This window comes from Eptesicus fuscus, chromosome 10 (assembly GCF_027574615.1).
Source record: "Eptesicus fuscus isolate TK198812 chromosome 10, DD_ASM_mEF_20220401, whole genome shotgun sequence".
NCBI lineage: Eukaryota > Metazoa > Chordata > Mammalia > Chiroptera > Vespertilionidae > Eptesicus > Eptesicus fuscus.
This window is the reverse complement of record NC_072482.1, coordinates 16,583,956-16,602,356: the sequence shown is the minus strand read 5'-3', so window position 1 is coordinate 16,602,356 and position 18,401 is coordinate 16,583,956. Positions and strand designations below refer to the sequence as shown.

Here is an 18,401-nt window from a genome sequence, read left to right as displayed (position 1 = left end):
CTGCTTAAAGTTCATGGTGGAGCACAAGGGCTGCCATCCGGGTTCAGTACCCAAGGACCGGACATTCCAGCACATGGTAAATATTTCCTTCTGCCTGGGCGAATGTTCCTAGGCTGGCAGGGATGTTTTCTCTAGTGGAGAAACAAAGGTGATGGTATGTGTGAAGATAACAGTCTGTTCTTTCAGTAGCTGTCAGAAAAGGGAAACAAAATTGAGCAACTGAATGTCTGGGTTCCCTTTTATGCTTTTTTTCTTTTTGAAACGTTGTATATGTAGATAGGCTTAATCAGTGCAATCCCCCCCACACCACCAAAACACACACACCTTGAAGGGGGTGAATTTGTTTGCATTTTTATTGATTCGGATTTTTCTGTTTAAAATGGGGCTTCAAGTATTATCAGAATTAAATGAGGTAATAGCTTGCTGAATTGTGGGATATAGAAAAGTGAGGTATTCAAGTGATGCTTAGTGGGATTTGAATTCCAGCGTTCCTTTGTTGTTTCCCTTTGAAAAGGGGAAGAAGAAGGAATTTTGTGTACATTTAAAAATGATAATGTTAAAAACAACCACAACAATTTAAAATAATACCAAGTGTTACTTTAGTTGTCTGCTTTGACCAGAGATTCACAAGTGTAAAGAATTGATCTTGTTCCTCCTTCCATCCTTCCATAAGGTTCGGTAGATAAAAGCCACACTGTAATTTAACAACTAAATGAACTGAAGCCAATGTTGTTGTTATTGACTTGGATGTGGTAGAATGATTTGATTCTTTCTAAGGGTATCTTATCCTTTCCAGAAACCACATGGAGTATATCCCAGAGACAGCTCTCTCTCTCTCTCTCTCTCTCTCTCTCTCTCTCTCTCTCTCTCTCTCTCTCCTACAGTAGACTCTTTGTTGGAGACTGGGTGGCTTCGCTCTGTAAAATCAACTGAGAGATTTACAGTCAGAAGAGCACAGGGCATGGTCTTGGCTTCTGCCCCAGAGGGAACTACAGTTCCTGGTCTTTGCTTACCAGCTGCAGGATGCAGCTGTCCTTACCTAAGACCTGCCTGAGACCAGCCACTTTCAGAAATGTACTGTAGTGAGGACGAGTTGAGGCAAATACCAGCTGTACACGTAACTGTTGGCTTCTTGGCTATTCCAATTTGTCTTTGTCTTCACTTTGCTAGTTGGTCATCTCTTATAAAATAGGGATTATTGTCCTAAGGCCTTAAGATGTTGGCTCAGCTTGCATGGATCTAGCCCCTGCCCTCTGTTGTGGGGCCATTTAAGGTCAGGTTACTTAATTTGTGGGGTGTGGCTTCCGGCTCTGGGGAACTCCTGGGGTGATGAGGAGACCTTATAAAAGGATTGCTGACACATAACAGGCCCAGGTACACTGAACGATGCTTGTGTGTAAGGTGGTCATTGTGCGTAGAGAAGTGATGTCTGTGAATAAGCCTTTAGAGTTGGAATGACATTTCAGGCTGTACTACTTCTTATCATCTTTTAAGGTTTCATTCAGTTAGTCCATGACCTTGGATGGAGCATCAGCTGGGGGCCTGGTGCAATGTAAAGAAGAAAAATGGGCCCTGCCTTTCGACAGCTCCAGAGCTGAGATGGAGACACGTGTGCAAATGATTACAATTCAGTGGGATAAGCAAATGTTAAATAGAAGTGTGGGTGCGCGAGGAAATATAAGATAGTATCAGAAAGCAGGAATACCCCACCCACATAAAAAACAAGGGCAGGTATGCATGAGTTGATTTGAAAGTCATTAAAACAAACAGACTGTGTTTTCAAGACTGTATTTCGGTCTTTTCCCCAAGACTTTCCCATCTGGTTTCTGCCTAGGGAGCCCCCTCCCTGCTTTTTCACACGAGGGGCTTCTCAAACCCTTGTTTCTGCAAAGAACGTCTGACTTACTCAGAATCTTGTTTTGTTTTGCTCCGTCGCAAGCTTTTCAGAAACCACTCACTGATCTGCAATATTAAAAGTATAGGAATAAGGTGCCACTTCATGTTCGAGTGCTGGGTTTGAATTTTGAATCTCCAGGGACTAATGGAAGGGACTGACAAATTGAACAGTTTGCTTTTGTTCTTCTGGATTCGGTTTGAATCTAGCTTTTGCTACTTACTGTGTGACCTTGAGCAAATCCTATTGTGTCTCCAAGCCTCAGTTTTTTTTGTGTGTGTTTTTTTTTTTTGTAGTTGCTTTGTTAAGTATCTGGTGAGGACTAGAGATGGTGAGTGTATATACTAGATATAGTGAGCATAAATGCCTAGTCCTGCACTTGACATATAGTAGGGGCACAGTGTATCCTATGTCAGAATTTGAATTCCACATTCTTTTTTTTAGACTCAAGAGCAAATAATACCACTCTACCTTCAATAATGCACATTAAGGAGAAAGGGAAGCATTATTTGCTGAGTATCTATTGTGTCCCAAACACCATCTGGGTGCTTTACATCTGTGCTTATCTAGCAAGCTTCATGGTCATGCGAGGTATAGGTAGGTAATGGAATTAAAATATATTCTGTATTTTGTTGAAGGCCATGTCAATTGTAAAATGTACCAAATACTGCCATTATATGGCAGTATTTTTATTTCTTTCCAGGCTAAGAAAGAAATAATACTGCCAATTATAGTTGTAAGATACATCCCTATTTCAGAGATGTTAAAATGTGAAAAAATATGCATCATAGAGTTAATGAAATATAGTAGTTGAGCTTGAGGTATTCAGGTTACAAAAAGAAAAGTTGGGGAAACAGATTTTTGGGGTCTTGCTATCGATGTACTCTCCCTTCCCAACACACACATATACACATGCCTCTTTTTTTCCCCCCCCAGTAGCCTTTAAGGATGAAATGGTTTAACACAAGCAGTTTATTCAGTAAACATTCATGGAACACCCATTGTATTTTGAGCCCTGCACCAAGCATTGAAGATACTAAATGAAACACACACACACACACACACACACACACACACACACACACACACACACCAAAACATAAAAACGTAATCATCCCTCCAGATGCTGACATTTTTAGAGCAGTCATAGGTTTGTGAGCCAACCTTTAGGATATATTCTGTGAAACTGTTATATAGAGGATTTCCGGTGGGCTTTTGTTTTCTTCTGGAGACATGTGCTGAACATTCAGAAAAAGCTGAGTCTGTCAGTTGATGACATTTTCAGCCCCTTATTCTACACACTTCCTGGCTTTCTCAGAAGGTTCATTGGGAAGAAATCAGAATCAATATTGTGAAAAGAGGCGTATTTCCGTCATCAATTACCAAGGCTGAAGATCATATTTTCATTTTTTAAAGCCAAAACATATCTGGATAGAGCTTAGTAGCTTCCACTGTTGGCCTAGCTTCTCCACCCATGGTTGTGAGTTACAGCCCAAGTGCTAATAGTGGGTACACTTGCTGAAGAGGAATTGTAGCAGGTTTTATTATGTACCAATTAATTTCAACATTTAAATTGCTTTTCCCTCACTATTTCTTTGAAACAGCTATCACTCATGATTTTCCCATGAAAAAATTGTCACAGAGGGAATTTTGATTTCTCCACAGTTGGGCTGAGTCAGGGGAGAAGCTGGAATGACCAGTGGCTTATCACCCAAAAACTACTAGGGGAAAAATGGGAATTTTTAAAAAAATAATTACAATAGGTAAAGCTCATATTCTGAGAATAATATGAAACACAGAAACTATACAAGAAAGATTTAACTACTTAATAACTGTATGAGCTGGAAAACATGCAAATCTAAAGACAAAATAACTGGGAGAAGTTATTTGCAATGTGAGGTTAATTTCCTTAAAAAAATGAAGAGCTTTTATAAATTAATTAAGACACCAACAACCCAAAAGGAAAACGGGCAGTCTGTGAACAAGGTACCTCACACAAAAGGAAATACTAAAGGCTCTTCAAGGTATACGGATTTTAAGCCTCGTTCCTAATAAAAGTTCGGATCGAAACCTACAGTGATATAATTTTAACCACTCAGACTGGCAAAGAGGGAAAGGTATGGCCTTGAAAATTCTTGTGTTGTGAGGGAACAGAGAAAGAACGCATCCACTGATAATGGGTGTGTGCAGTGGCCCAGTCTCCATGGAGGGCCATCTGGCGTTAGCTACCAGAGTAACTGTCAGTTGACCACTGACATTCCATTTCTAGCGACAGGTCCTACAAGTGTTCCTTATAGCATCATTTGTAATAACAAGAGGCGAGGCAACACAAATGCCCTCCAATAGAGAGATGGTTATGTAAGTCATGGAACATCCATGCAGTGAGACAATATAACTTGTCAAAAAGAGTGACTCAGATCTTTTATGTGCTAACCCCCAAAACTGCTTTCAAATGGGAAAAGGCAAAGTGTAGAACAATGTGTACACTGTGTCACATATTGTAAAAAGGAATGTAAAAAAGTTGTAAAAAATGAAAAGGAAGAGATGGGGTAGGGTGAGGAATATACATACCTCTTTATTGGTGTGAGCGTAGAGTATTTCTGGAAGTACACAGGGAATTGGTAACGGTGGTTACCACCCGGGAGTGGAACTGAGTAGCTGAGACCTCAAAGCCAGAGGTTGAAGTCAGTGGTTAGCGAGGGAGAAGTCTATTTCTTGGTATCCCCTTTTGAACCTTTGGAATTGTGTACCACATATAGTGTAATTATGATGACATGAATCCAATGGGCCATTTTATGAAATAATGCTAATCTAATCAAATTTGGCAAGTTCAAAACATTTGAGTCACAGATGAGCTCAAGCCTCCTTAGGTCAAAGTCACGAGTTTCCTGTGAACTTTCTATCCTCCACGATGTCTTATGGCATGCCTCGTGCAACTTTTTTTTTTCGTGGTTAGAATTGTCCAAAGGCTTTTTTTGTGGAAAGGCTTCCTAATATGTCTCATTCAGTGATGTTTAGGGCACACGAGATCCTTTCCAACAGCATGATAACCTCACGTTTCCATGGAGCTGAGCTCTTAGAGGCTCGGCAGCACGTCTGAATGTGAGTGGACTCCGACTCTGGACCAAGGGAGCCAGCCTGCTTTGTTGAGAAAGCTAGTCAGTCAGTGAGTCAGCTCAGGGCTGCAGCCTTACTGTTGATGTCAGCGGCCCGGACAGCTTGCAGACACATGCACCAGCAGCTGGGCGGGGCACGCCCTGCCCTCCGCCCTCCAGAGCCGGCTGGTTCTTACCAGCTTTGGCAGCTCTGCACAGCACTCACTACTTGTGTGACTTCCTGTGGTTTCCCCCTGGCTTCCAGAAGAGGAACAGTTCTCTTGCTTAGGGCAAGGATTGGCCACTCACACCTTGACTTAAATGTAGGTGGATGTGTGGCCTTCAGGATTTGTAGCCTTTTGAAATTAACTCTTAGAAGTGATCAGGATTCACAGATGACATACTAGTATACTGTATACACAAGACTAGAGCAGCTACCTTCACCTGAGTTTGGGACACTTAAGGGAGAAACACACCATGGCCAGCTAGTCTGGGCTAAAGTTTAAATGTAGTCTTAAGTAAGGTTGCAGTTGAAACAAAATCCTTTCATTATCTGATGCTTGGACAGATCTAGGGTGGGTGAGGGGTATTTTGGCAGTTTTCAGTCAAGTTAACCCTGTGAGCCCCTTGATTCTGGGTGAATTCACCCTGCAGGCTCTGCTCCCCACTCACCTGGGCAGTGCATAGAGTTCATTGGGTTCTGCAACCTCTGTGGTCTGGTGCATCTTGGCATTCACTCTTATTCCAGCTTCTACACCATGATCTCCAATTGTTACCGGAAGGGGGACCTGGCCCTTGGTGGGTCTGCCTAGGGCCAGCCAATAAGTAGCGTGTGGGTTCTTGACTTCGTGCGGGAAAAATTTCACAATGCGAGTCCAGGTGACTATGAGGGAACACTTATTAAAGCTGGGGAGGTAAAACAAGGAAGGGCTTAGCAAAGGCCAAGTGGTTCCCATCGTGGGGCACATGCCTCACAGGGGGGCAATTTGATTTTTAAGGGGGGCAATTTGAGAAGGAGTTATTAACAGTGAATATTTTTTGCATTTCTTGTGGTTCTAAGGGCCTCACATACAGTATATAAATATATTTTGTGACATTTATACATTTCAGTTCTCTATTATATGTTTTGAAACTTTATTTGCTACCTTTTCATATCACTTCATATTATTATTATTATTATTATTAACAATTTATTAGTGATTTTTTCCTCAGTACTTCAACTGTCCTTTCACGCTTTTATTTATCTCTTTCATGGATGCCATGTTCTTTGGAAGCTTGTTTAGACCAAGTTAGTGGCTTTTAGGCTACCTCCAGGTGAATAGGAGTTCACTTTTTGAATAATAAGAACCATATGTCACAGGGGAGGCATCAGGACTTTAGAGCTGCTTAGGTTAGGCATGGCCAGAAAAAGGTTGGGGACCACTGGCGTAGAAGAAGCAACAGGAGAGCCCATGCTAGGCTGCCCTCGCTGTCTGGGAAATCAGAGAAAAGGGACCTTGGGATCAGGTCCAGGGGTTAGCCTGGTACGAGCTGCCAGCTGCTGCTGCCCATTGCCCCCCTGGTTCAAGCCTTGTGGGGTCCTTTAGGGTTTAGAAAATGCATGCCTGTGGGGGAAGAAGAGGGAAAAGGGGAATAGCGGGGCTGCTCCTCAAAGAGAGAGCATGAAATGGGTACTTTGTCTTGAGGCTTTATCTCTTTCTCCCAGGCAGGAATCTCTGGGGAGGTTTCAGGGGAGGTTTCAGCAGAATGTTAGTCCGTTTTCGAGGTGTGCTCCCCCAGGGCGGGTCAGTGTCAGTGACTGTGTTTAGTCATTGCAGCTGGTCCTGGTGTCACCCACCTGGTTTTGCTGCTTTTCTGGATCTGGGATACAACAGAGGCCTCGATGTTATCTTTAGGAAGGTGACCTTCTGTATCTGCTGTAAATTGTTCTGTCAGTTTGTTCAGTTTATCTGTCTCAGTTTCCCTATTTCGGTTATCTTGGCTTACTGGACTGTGTCACAATGACCTCAGGGAGCTCTAGACAGCGTAAGGTCAACAATGTCTACTTGCCAATGGATGATTTTAGATTTAAGTGTCAGTGCTGTTCCCTACCTAATGCAATGGCTGGGCAGAAGAAAAAAGAAGGAAAGACAACAAAAGCCTAAACAATGAAAAGACTCGGAAATGTTTGGGGGATTTTTGTCATAAGGTTATTTGGCTCTTAGCCCATGTCTTAAATTTATTTTCCTGAGTTTTAAAAATAAGACTTACAAAACGAAGTTGAAAGCACAGTACAACCACCACCTATAAACGTATCAGCTAGATTCAATAATTCTTTGCATTTTATCATTTTGCTTTATATACGTGAGTGTATATTTGTAGTTCATATTTTCATTTCTAAGACTTCCTCCAGATTTCTGATAACTGATAACCTAACTCTTTAAAAAAAAAGTTTAAAAATTAGCATCTGCCTATTTTCTTCAACTTTTTTTCCTTTTGTTTGCAAAAATTATGATGGTAAATGTGGATTATCTTTGCCCAAATCCCTACTCTGCGATGGGTTTAACAAGAATTCACACTCAGAAGAATCTAAAATCATTGAGACAGGTTGGTAAAGCAGGACAAGTGGGATAGGGAAACTGAGACAGTTAAACAGACAAGCAGTTTATAGCCATCTAATAAACTGCAAAGTCCTATCTTCCCTAACCAAGGACACTTAAGAGTAAGTGGTTTACATTTCTCCCCCACCAGAGGGTAAATAACGTACATCACCCTACTCTGGAGATAACACAAATCCAGTTAGTGCCATTTGTGTCAACCACACCTGAGGACGGATGAAGTCGGGGAATACATCTGATTTTGGCGCATCAGCATAAAGCTGATGAGTATTGTGTTGAGGTCCTCCCCTAAACAATCAGCCTTTAAAACCTCCAGGAATGTTAACCTCTGCCTTTCTCTCTCCTAAGCTTTAAGGGCCCTTCTATTACCTCTAACTTTCTGAATAACTTGCTCTTATAATTTGAGTTCTTGGCTCTGAACTCTTTCTTTGCCAAACAAACTCAAGAACCAAGGTCCAATTTCATCAACACCGCCTGTAAAACTATCATTTAGGATTTTAAAGAAACCTGCCTCAATTTTGTTGTTGTTGGGGCGGTGTATTTGTGTTTTTGTTATTGTTTGTTTGATTGTTTTAAGGGAGAAATCATAGTTTATAGGTATTTTCCTTGGTATCAAGGCTGGTAACTCTGATTACCTGAGCCCTCGTTTATAGCTGGAATCCTGGATTTGGATAACAAAGCATTCCTTATTATCTGAATTCTTATAAAAACGGACTGAATAGATTCAGATATCAAGAGATGCTTAAAGGGCAAGGAGAATAATGCTTGTTTTTATTGGAGCTCAATTGCACTTACCTACATAGACCTACAGGAGGTCATGAAATCTCATTTACATGAGCAGCTGGGAAAGCAGGGGAAATAAGCTTTAGATATTATAATCCTTAAATAGTTGTAGTTATGTATTTATTTGTGCATTAATTCCTTTGAGATAAAGCTTTAATAGAAATGGAATTTGTTTTTTTAAATAGTCACTGGTCTGTTGGGATCTGAAATATCTTATCTAATAAAGAGGGAATATTTGAATTGACCGTCACATCCTCACAAAGATGGCGCCCCCACAGCCAATAAGGAGGGAATATGCTAATTGACTGCCATGCCCTCAAAGATGGCGGTGCCCACAGCCACAAGATGGCCACATCCAGTCCCCTCAGCCCCCTAGCCGCACAGGGCCGGCTCAAGGCACAGGCAAGCCTTGGATGGTGGCTGCCCAGCCTACACCCAAGTTGTAGGCAAGCCTCGGATGGCCGCTGCCCAGCTGACGCCTGAGGTGCAAGCAAGCCTCGGATGGTGCCCATGGCCGGCTGAGGCTTGCACTGCTGGCAGTGGCAGTAGCAGAGGTGTGATGGGGGTGTCACCTTCCTCTGATCACTGAGTTGCCTCCCACCCCTGAGGGCTCCCGGACTGTGGGAGGGGGCAGGCAGGGCTGAGGGACCGCCCCCTCCAGTGCATGAATTTTCATGCACTGGGCTTCTAGTTTTCAAATAGACAACAAAGTTATTGGCTACAGTTGAAGTGATTGGTATTTACAGAATCTCTCATCTTTGTCTCCAGGCAGTCAACCAGTTGGGATGTAAGCTCTGCCACTGAGTGACAGATCCTTGCAGACCCTGTCTTTGACCCCTTCCCTCTAGCTAAGGGGCCAGGGCAGCTCCTTAGACTCTTTATATTGAGTTTACAGGGTTTGTCAATTTCCCTAAATGCAGTGGGTCCAGACAGGGAAGTGACAAGGCTTGGCAAAGAGGATTAGTTGAAACTCGACAGATCCCATCTTGAATCCTGGGGCTTTGTGATCTTGACTGGGTTACTTAAACCTCTTAGAGCCTCAGTTTTCTCATCTGTAAAATGGAGCTAATAAAAGGCTACCTCAACAGCAAACGGATTACATATATTTCATGCTGGATCATTTTGCACAGTATTAATAATGGCCTATTTCTTCAAGTCCCTTTTTGTATACTGGATCTGTGTAACAAGCTGGTCAACTCAGATGGAATACCAATTATTTTTCATTGAATTTAGCAAATAGGTTTTTAAAAACCATTATTAAAGTGATGGAAATTTTTTCTAAGTGTTAGATGAGGTCTGGAGGAAAAGTTTAGTTGAAATGGTGACTTTTGACTCTAAGAAGCTTTCTTCATATCTGGCTGCAGAGAGGACAAAGGGTGTCTCCTGGAATCCAAATGGGCAGTGCCAGGAGCCAGGGGTGTTAAGTTGAATCATTTTAGCAGATTGGTAAGGAGCACCCAGCCTGGGTAATTACTGCTTCATTTCAGGGGGTTACTGAGGCATCAAAGTTGTTAATTAGTTTTATGAAAACAGATTGTGCATCCACAGGGAGATTGTAATTGGGTAGTAATTGAAATTAACTCAGAGGTAAACCTTAGTTGAGTGAACCAGTTGGCGGTAACTTGGAAGGAGAAAGGGATTTGGGGTGGGGGTTGGGATGGGAGTAGAGAATGAAATAGTAATAGAAAGACAAACAATAAATGACATAATTTGAACAGAGATGACCTTGTCTAGACTTTTTCATTTAGAAACAGGGAAACAGGTCTGCAGAAGGAAATGGTTTTTCTAAGATCACACCTTCCCTTGCAATGATATTCCAGGATTTTCATGACTTTGATTTTTAGGAGTTGACTGGGGAAAATGAAATGCATGCTGAAAAGATAGCTCTGAGCCAGAGTTCTGGGCGCATTCCTGTTGGTAGAATATATTCAGGAATGCTGCTAGCTCTTAGGAGAGAAGGAAAGTGCTCTCAAAATCTTGTTTCATGTACATACTGCCCTTTTCTTGGATAAAGCTTGGAAGGACTTGCCTTTACCATTCCCGGCTCCACCCTCCCGAGGGGCTAGAGACGCACTTGACCTTCCATTTCCTAGCATCTTAAGGAAGGCCAGGCAACCGGGAAGTGGTCATTTGGTTTGATATGAAAAGAGGAGACTTAAGCTCCAGCTTCGGTTTCTGGTTGTGATTTGGTGGAGCACCCAGAGTGAGCACTCAGTTTGGGGGCTCTGGTCGAGGTAGGAGTGAGGGTTGTAAGGACACAGCTGGAAATGGCTCATTCCAGTACAACACAAGTACAAGTTACACCCTTGTTCTCATAAACACGGCTACAAACCTCCGTAGCCCAGAGGTGTTCAAGCTCACACATTTCAGTCAACACCCCGTTTACTCACCGATTTGGATGGTTCTTCATTCTCGGCGGCTCTGGAAATCAAAGGAAGATGGTCAGGTCAGCAGTGGAGCTCCTCTACGTGTGACTCAGCTGTTGAGTCAGGGGAACCATTTATCTCTTCCCATATCAGGTTGGACTAATAGCTGCAGCCTCTGGAAGGACTAAGTGTACTTCCATGGAAAGAAACTAATCAGAAGGACATTTGGGGCTCATTTGGCCAAACTATAGTACATGCTCTTGAAGTTTCCACAATAGAACCATCTGTTTTGGGCTGGTTCTTTCTTTATTATCCCTGCCCCCTCCCCTTTTGGTCTGCCTCACTGTCTCTACCTCATTTCTCAATTGAGTCTTCCAAGTTAGCACGATTACCTCATGGCCATAAAACAAAAAGAACCGTACTTTTCACATTTCTCCAAAGGGACTTCAGATATCTGGTGGATACATTTCCTTCATTGGCCCAGTTTCCCAGGGCCCTTCTTTACATCTTAATATCTGCCTGACTGCAAGAAGTTGGGGGGGGGGGGGGGGGGTGTTGCCCTTTTGTGCCCGTGAACATTTAACAAAAGTATAGAGAGGAGCTCAGCCAAGTAGATGCTCTTCCAACTATCCTGTTTCTTGGCTACCGATATAAATAAAAGAGGCTGCGGCCACAACATTTTCAAGTTAGCAGAAGGAAAATATACTTATCAGTGGTGACTGCTTTCAAAAATAACATTTATTGTTTTCTTAATTATAAAGTTAATATGTCCCTGCAGAGAATTTGGAAAGCTCAAAGAAGCATAAGGAATAAATTAAGTTACTCATTTTGTGACTGTTTTGAAAAGTGTATGCTCAAAGCTTTTGTAAGAAAAGACCCTCTTCTGTGGAAATCTGGCTTTCTTGTTTAGAATATCTGTCTTCGCTTTTAGTTTCTAAATCTTATTATAAGTGTTCTTCAGTTGGTATAAACTCAATACTGAACCAAGGACTTTCTGAATTAATAAAATAAAGAATTCATTGATTCCAAATATCCCGATGACTCAATTTCTGAGGAGAGCTACCATAGGTAACGCAGTGCTTGAGTTACATGCTGTGTTGCAAACCAATTTGGGGGGATATTGTAAATATTAAAGAGGAAAAAAGTAAGTTCCTAGGATCAATTTTTTTCTTCTTAGAGGGAAAAAAATGCATATAACTTTAGAGAAGCCTCAAATGCAACCAGCTACTGGGTATCCTTAGTAGCAGAATAGATTTTCTAGAAAGATGATTGTCATGGTCTCTGGCTTTAGTGGTAGATGTTAGCTTAGCTCCAGTGTGGTGATGCTAAAACAATTCCTAGGGGCATTTTCATATTCACTTGACTCATTTCTAATTACAGGAGAGCATCACATCAGCATTCTGTCTTTCCAAGTTATGTTGGAAATCACATGATTAGTCCTTTGGCAAAAGTGGGGGAGGGGGGGTAAATATTTAAAGTTTTGAACTGAGTTCAGGAAATAGGTGGGTGGACATCTTATTTCTTAGCCTGTTACCATGTGATTTGTGGGTGGGAATTTCTTTTTAAGCAAGAATAGTGCACTATATTGACTGACCATGTTGTCCAATGTAATGTCCCTGAGAACCAGAGTGTAGACAAGTGCTCTTTGTCTGAGTGAATAAAAACCGTGTATTGGCATGAATGGCCATGTGCATTTGCAGGGAGCAGGGGCACATGCCAGGGCCTATTGAAATGAAATGTTAAAAGCATATACATAAAACTTGTCTGTGGATCAGACGGGGGCCGCTGGGAATGCGTGTTTCCCAAGTCTTAAACTTGCACTGGAAGCAAAAGTGAGGTGTGGGTGGTGGTACAGAGGAAAAATGCTCTTGGAACAACATTAGACGTGAGGTAATCAGTGGTCTTCAGAATCTGCAGTCCGCTGCAAGAATTTCTTAGGCCTCAAAGGTTGTAAAAGAGGCAGTTGTGTTTGCTTTGTGCGTTTTACAACTATTCACCGTGATGCTTTGAAAGGAGGGTCAATGTCTTCTTGGCTGAGGAACTTGAAGTTGACTTGTGTGAGTGACGTCATGAGGGTTCTAATGAGTAGTGATTAACAGCTCTGGGAAGAGTGCCCATCACTCCCTGGACCCTGCCCTGTGTGACCTGCTCCCAGATTTTCATCCATGCCAGAAGAGCCAATGAAAAGATAAAGTCGATGGACTAGAAAATACCACGTGTACCTGCCAGAGTTCTGAAGTGTTAGTGTCAAACGACTGGGCTGTGTAGAGGTGGCAGGCAGACCTGAGATGAACATGGTTTTCTCCCAGTAGCTGTGTGACCTCTCTGTCATTTCACCTGTAAAATGGGGTGGTAACACTATCACTTCCCCCATCTTCACGATATACACCGGGTACAGCCTTGATTCTACCTCGCCTGGCCAAAGCTGCAGCATGCTGTCATCCTGCTTTGATTCTTGTCTGCACACCAGCCTGAGGGGCCATGAAGCCCACTCTCTCCATCTGAACCATCTTGTGTTTGCTCTCCGTTATTGTCTCTCAGGTGCCCACTACGGAAGGCAAGCTTCATGCTCATGCTTCGGGTGCTCTGTTCTCGTTTGTTCAAACAATTTCAATTCCTGAGCTAGTTTGAAGTGGAAACCAGGAAACCTAGAATCTAGACTTAGTTCTGGCACTCACTGGTTGGGAATCCTTAATTAAGTCACTTCTGGAGGCCTCGGTTTCCTTACTTGTAGAGAGAGGGTGTAATTAGTTTGCTAGGGCTTTCATAAGAAAGCAGCACAGACTGGGAAGCTTAAACAACAGAAGTGTATTTTCTCACCATTTTGAAGGCTACCCCTTTGAGATCAAGGTGTCACCAGGGTTGGTGTCTTCTGAGGCTTCTCTTGGAGAAGATGTCGTCTCCCCCCTGTGTCTTCGCATGATCTTTCCTCTGTGTGTGTCTGTGCCTTCTTACAAGGACACCAGTCATATTGGATTAGCACCCAATTGTACCTCCATTATCTCCTTAAGATTTTCTTAAAATTTTATTGCTTTGAGAGAAAAAGAGAGATTGATTGATTGTTCTACTTATTTATTTATTCATTGGTTGATTCTTGTATGTGCCTTGACTGGGGATTGAACTCACAACCTTGGCATATCAGGACAACTAACCAACTGAGAGCCACCTGGCCAGGGCTCAGTTACCTCTTCAAAGGCTCTATCTCTGAATCCAGCCATACTCTGAGATACGGGGAGTTACAGCTTCAGCATATGAATTGGGGGTGGAGGGACATAATTCAAACCATATCAGAGAGGAATATACCAGTTATTATCGAAGACCTTTTCTAGCTCTACAAAATTACCTTGTAAGCTGGAGATCTTCCCCTTTGTTCCCGGTCCAGTTCTACTCCTATGAGGTGACAGCTCGATATATATGCTTCCGGATTTTTAATGCTATACATATTCTTATGTTTGTTTTTGAAGGGTTTAAAAGTCTGTGTGGTCCTGGCCTGTGCAGCTTAGTTGGTTGGGCATCATCCCATGCACTGAAAGGTTGCCGGTTCGATTCCTGCTCACGGCACATGCCTGGGTTTTGAGCTCTATCTAGTAAGAGTGTGCAGATGGCAACTGATTGATGTTCCGCTCTCACATCGATGTTTCTCTCTCTCTCTCCCTCTCCCTTTCTCTCTCTCTAAAAAATTAATAAAAATTTTTTTCAGGTGTTGTGTATGGTGAGTTTGTGTGTTTAACAATAATATGATACGTTAGTAAGGACTGTCAATGGGAGAATTTATCTGTAAAATATTAAATGAGACAGAAAAGCATCTGAGAAAATTTTAATTTCATTTTCTCTCTCTATAATTTGTAAGTATATCATCAAACACATTCTTTTTGTTGTTCCCTCCCACAGCTGGACGCCGACAAACTGGCTCTCCCGATGAGCCCCAGCCCACTTAGCCCAAGCCCCATCCCCAGCCCCAACCCGAAACTTGAGAATTCCGCCCTCCTGACCGTGGAGCCCTCCCCGCTGGAGAAGAGCAAGGGCTTCTTCGTGGACGAGTCCGAGCCCCTTCTTCGCTGCGACTCCACATCCAGCGGCTCCTCTGCGCTGAGCAGGACGGGCTCCTTTATTACCAAAGGTACAGACATGAAGCCTTCCCCAGAAGAGCCCTCAGGACGACTCCCTGCCACTCCCACAGCCCTAGAGAACCTGTCCCGACAATGTGATGAGGCTAGCCCGGGATAAATCATGTCGGCAGCCAGGGGGGATCCACGTGGGAACTCTTGACAGCCCGGCTGCCGTCTGAGAGCCTGTGCTCCGGGAGTGTCCGTCACCCTTGATGCTCATGATGCTATCAAACGTGTGTTTCAGAAAAGGTCCGATAAAATGTAGTCTGGCAGGTTTTCTGAAAACTACTTGCCAAGCTTGCAGAACCCACAGATTGAAAGCATTAGCCTCTCTTGAGTGGCTGAAGTATAGGTTTTAGTGACTCGAATTAAAATTCACTGTTAAGCTTAGTTGTAAATAACAATATTGTAAGCATTATGGGTTGGTACCTTTGGTACATAATTGACCACTTTCAGTTTTTAATAGCAGGGTGAGGAATTAACATGCACACTTTATCAATGACATATTTTGTTAGGAATTTCCTAGTTTGTTTAATTCCAGTTATATTTTAGTGAAGGGTTATATTTTATGTTCTATTTTATAATTTATAAAGTATGTTCTATTTTACATACTTACATTTTAAATACTTTACATATTTATATTTATCTATTTTATACTTATGTAAAATATTTATATCTTGTGTTATATTTTAGAGAAAGCTTTTTAAAAATATATTTTTATTGATTTCAGAGAGGAAGGGAGAGGGAGAGAGAGAAATATCAATAATGAGAGAGAATCATTAATTCGCTGCCTCCTGCATGCCCCCTACTGGGGATCGAGCCCACAACCTGGGCATGTGCCCTGACCAGGAATCTAACCATGACCTCCTGGTTCATAAGTCGACATTCAACTACTGAGCCATACCGGCCAGGTGAGAAAGATTTTTATAATAACTAGTGGCCTGGTGCACAGATTCGTGCACAATTGAAAGGGAATCTGGTGCGGGTGAACCAGATTTGGGCCCGACAGGGCCCCAGCAGCAACCTAACCTACCGGTCAGAGCATCTGCCCCCTCGTGGTCATTGCGCATCATAGCTACTGGTTGAACGGTCGCTTAGGCTTTTATATATATAGATAAGTTATAGTTTCTCACCCCATTGTAAGGCATGACCCAAGAAGCATTATTTTCTTATGTATGTATTTTTGCTCTTAGCAGCTCAATTTTAAAATATGGCATCATAAGTAGACAATCATATAATTAGATTACATTGACTTGGAATAAACAGAGGGGGAAAAGGTGGGTTGAGGTCTTTTTTTTAGTGAGCAAACTACTGATGGGGAAAATAGTAAAGTATTTGGGGGGGATAGTTTTTCAGATTTTTTAAAAGGTATTACAGTATTTTCCTTCTGAGTTTTAGAAGAATTTAGAAGTCATTTAGGGATAGGCAAAGTTCCTGTTAAAAGACACGCACATCCACAACCCATTGAAGCAGATCTTTGTCTGATCTTTATTAGGCACATATTGTTTTGTTTTCTTACATGCAATGCAAGTAAACACTCCTGTGTGGTTCACAGTGTGCCAGAGGTTCCCTCACTCACCTTGGGGTGGTGGGTTGGGGATAGCCTGGGGAGAGAGTGGCTGTCACTCTCAGCTGTCCTCCCTGGCCCCCAGCACAGTCCCTTTACCTCTGTCCCCTTCCCTGTTCTCTCTTCCCTGTGCAGAAAAGAAGGACACGGTGTTGCGGCAGGTACGCCTGGACCCCTGTGACTTGCAGCCTATTTTTGATGACATGCTCCACATTCTGAATCCTGAGGAGCTGCGTGTGATTGAAGAGATTCCTCAGGCTGAGGACAAGCTGGACCGGCTATTTGAGATTATTGGCGTCAAGAGCCAGGAAGCCAGCCAGACCCTCCTAGACTCTGTTTATAGCCATCTTCCCGACCTGTTGTAGGACGCAGGGGAGACTGCACTCTGGAAGTTACTCATCTTAGTGTCAGGGTGGTTGGTTTTCTTCTTGTTGTTGTTGCTTTTGGTGTGTGTGTGTGTGTGTGTGTGTGTGTGTGTGTGTGTGTGTAACAGAGTATATGGCCAGTCTTTTCTTTCCTTTTTTTTTTTTTTTTTTTTTTTTTCCCCCCTTCTGGGAAGTTAGTTTATAAATCTTTTCAAGATATAACTGTTGCAAAATACCCACCACTAAAGTTTTTTAGGTTCCGTATTTTCTCTGTTTTGCCTTCTTACATATTTTCCAAGTTGTTCTGCGCACTTTACGTTCACTTCATGTAGCACAAACGCATTGAGACTGCTCCAGCGCACCGGACTGTGAGCCTCTTCAGAAGTGTGATGGCGCCCTGTGAATTCTGCCAGCGGTCTGCGTGTCTCAACATCCACATCTATGTTTTTTATTCTTCCCATTTTTTTATGATTGTCACTTGCGAATTTTCTTAAGGGTGAAGGACATGTAAGACCCCTTCGAATTACTGTAATTCAATGAGATGTTGCGTTGTCTTTTTCATATGCCTTGTTGTGTTGTTCATACTCATGGCCGAAACTTGACCACACTGTTGCCAATTGTCTGGTTTTCACCTGGACACCATGTAGAATGCTTGATTATTTGTCCTCCTCTTACACTAATGCGCTCTGGGCTGGAGACGTGAAATCCTCAAGCCACCAGGACCTGCTATTTAAGTGGCTTAACAATTGGACCACCAAAGAACTTGAACTTCATCTTTTAGAGGTCAAGCTGTTCGGGAACATATTGCTGCACTTGGAAAGTCACAACTGAGTGCCAGGGCACCTTTTCAATAGGGACTTTGCCCCGCTTTGCTTTCAAGGTTTGTTTTTTTATCCACACGTAGTGATAGGTCCAGTTTGCCCTCGATCAAGGCCTTGGTCTCGGTGGGATTCCTGCATCATTCAATCACGTCAATTAAAAGTGGCTGCAGCTGTCTGTAAGAGCTCTTGTCTGATATATTTGCACCTCTGCTCCCATTTATAAACATACTCTCTAATGCTCAGTTGTCAGATTCTAAATCAAAGGTGGTGTGGACTCCCTTTGTGTGGGCGGGGTTTGTGGATAGTGGTGAGGGACTGATATCAGAAAAATGCCTTCAAGTGTACTAATTTATTAATAAATATTAGGTGTTTGTTACCTGAGTAGTCTGAGTATACTGAATCCTTGCCTTGTACATGTGCTCACGTTATAACTCTTTGATTCATCTCTTGGGAAAATATTTAGGTTATAAAAACCTCAGCCTTTCTGTTCTGTAAATCATGCAAATTAGCAAATGTCTGTGTCTGGAAAAGTCCCTGGAGATGCACAGAGAAGGACTCCCGAGCACTAAGTGGCCGAGCATTTCCTAGTCTTTTGCAGTGTAAACCTCAGGCTCCTGTTCTCGAGATTGTCCCTATATTAAGAAATGAGGGTTTAGGGATGGAGAGGTACAAATGGTGAGAGCTTGGAGTATATTCGTCTTACTCATTTCCATCTAGGAAACTTACCACTCATGGGATCTAGACAAGTTCATTGGCTTCTGTATGAAACCACATTGCCCCGAGTAACTTCTTTCTTGGCAGTAA

The 18,401-nt window shown here is 42.6% G+C and overlaps 1 protein-coding gene across 1 annotated transcript in view; it reads left to right on the top strand.

The window, feature by feature from the left end:
- TNFRSF21 (TNF receptor superfamily member 21) overlaps positions 1-17,978 on the top strand; it is a 72,699-nt gene extending 54,721 nt beyond the window's left edge. The window contains exons 5-6 of the mRNA XM_008153210.3: positions 14,627-14,855; positions 16,547-17,978. Of these exons, the coding sequence (XP_008151432.2) occupies positions 14,627-14,855; positions 16,547-16,776 (459 nt within the window). The 3' untranslated portion in view covers positions 16,777-17,978. The remainder of the gene's footprint in view (positions 1-14,626; positions 14,856-16,546) is intronic.
- Positions 17,979-18,401: the final 423 nt, after the last annotated feature.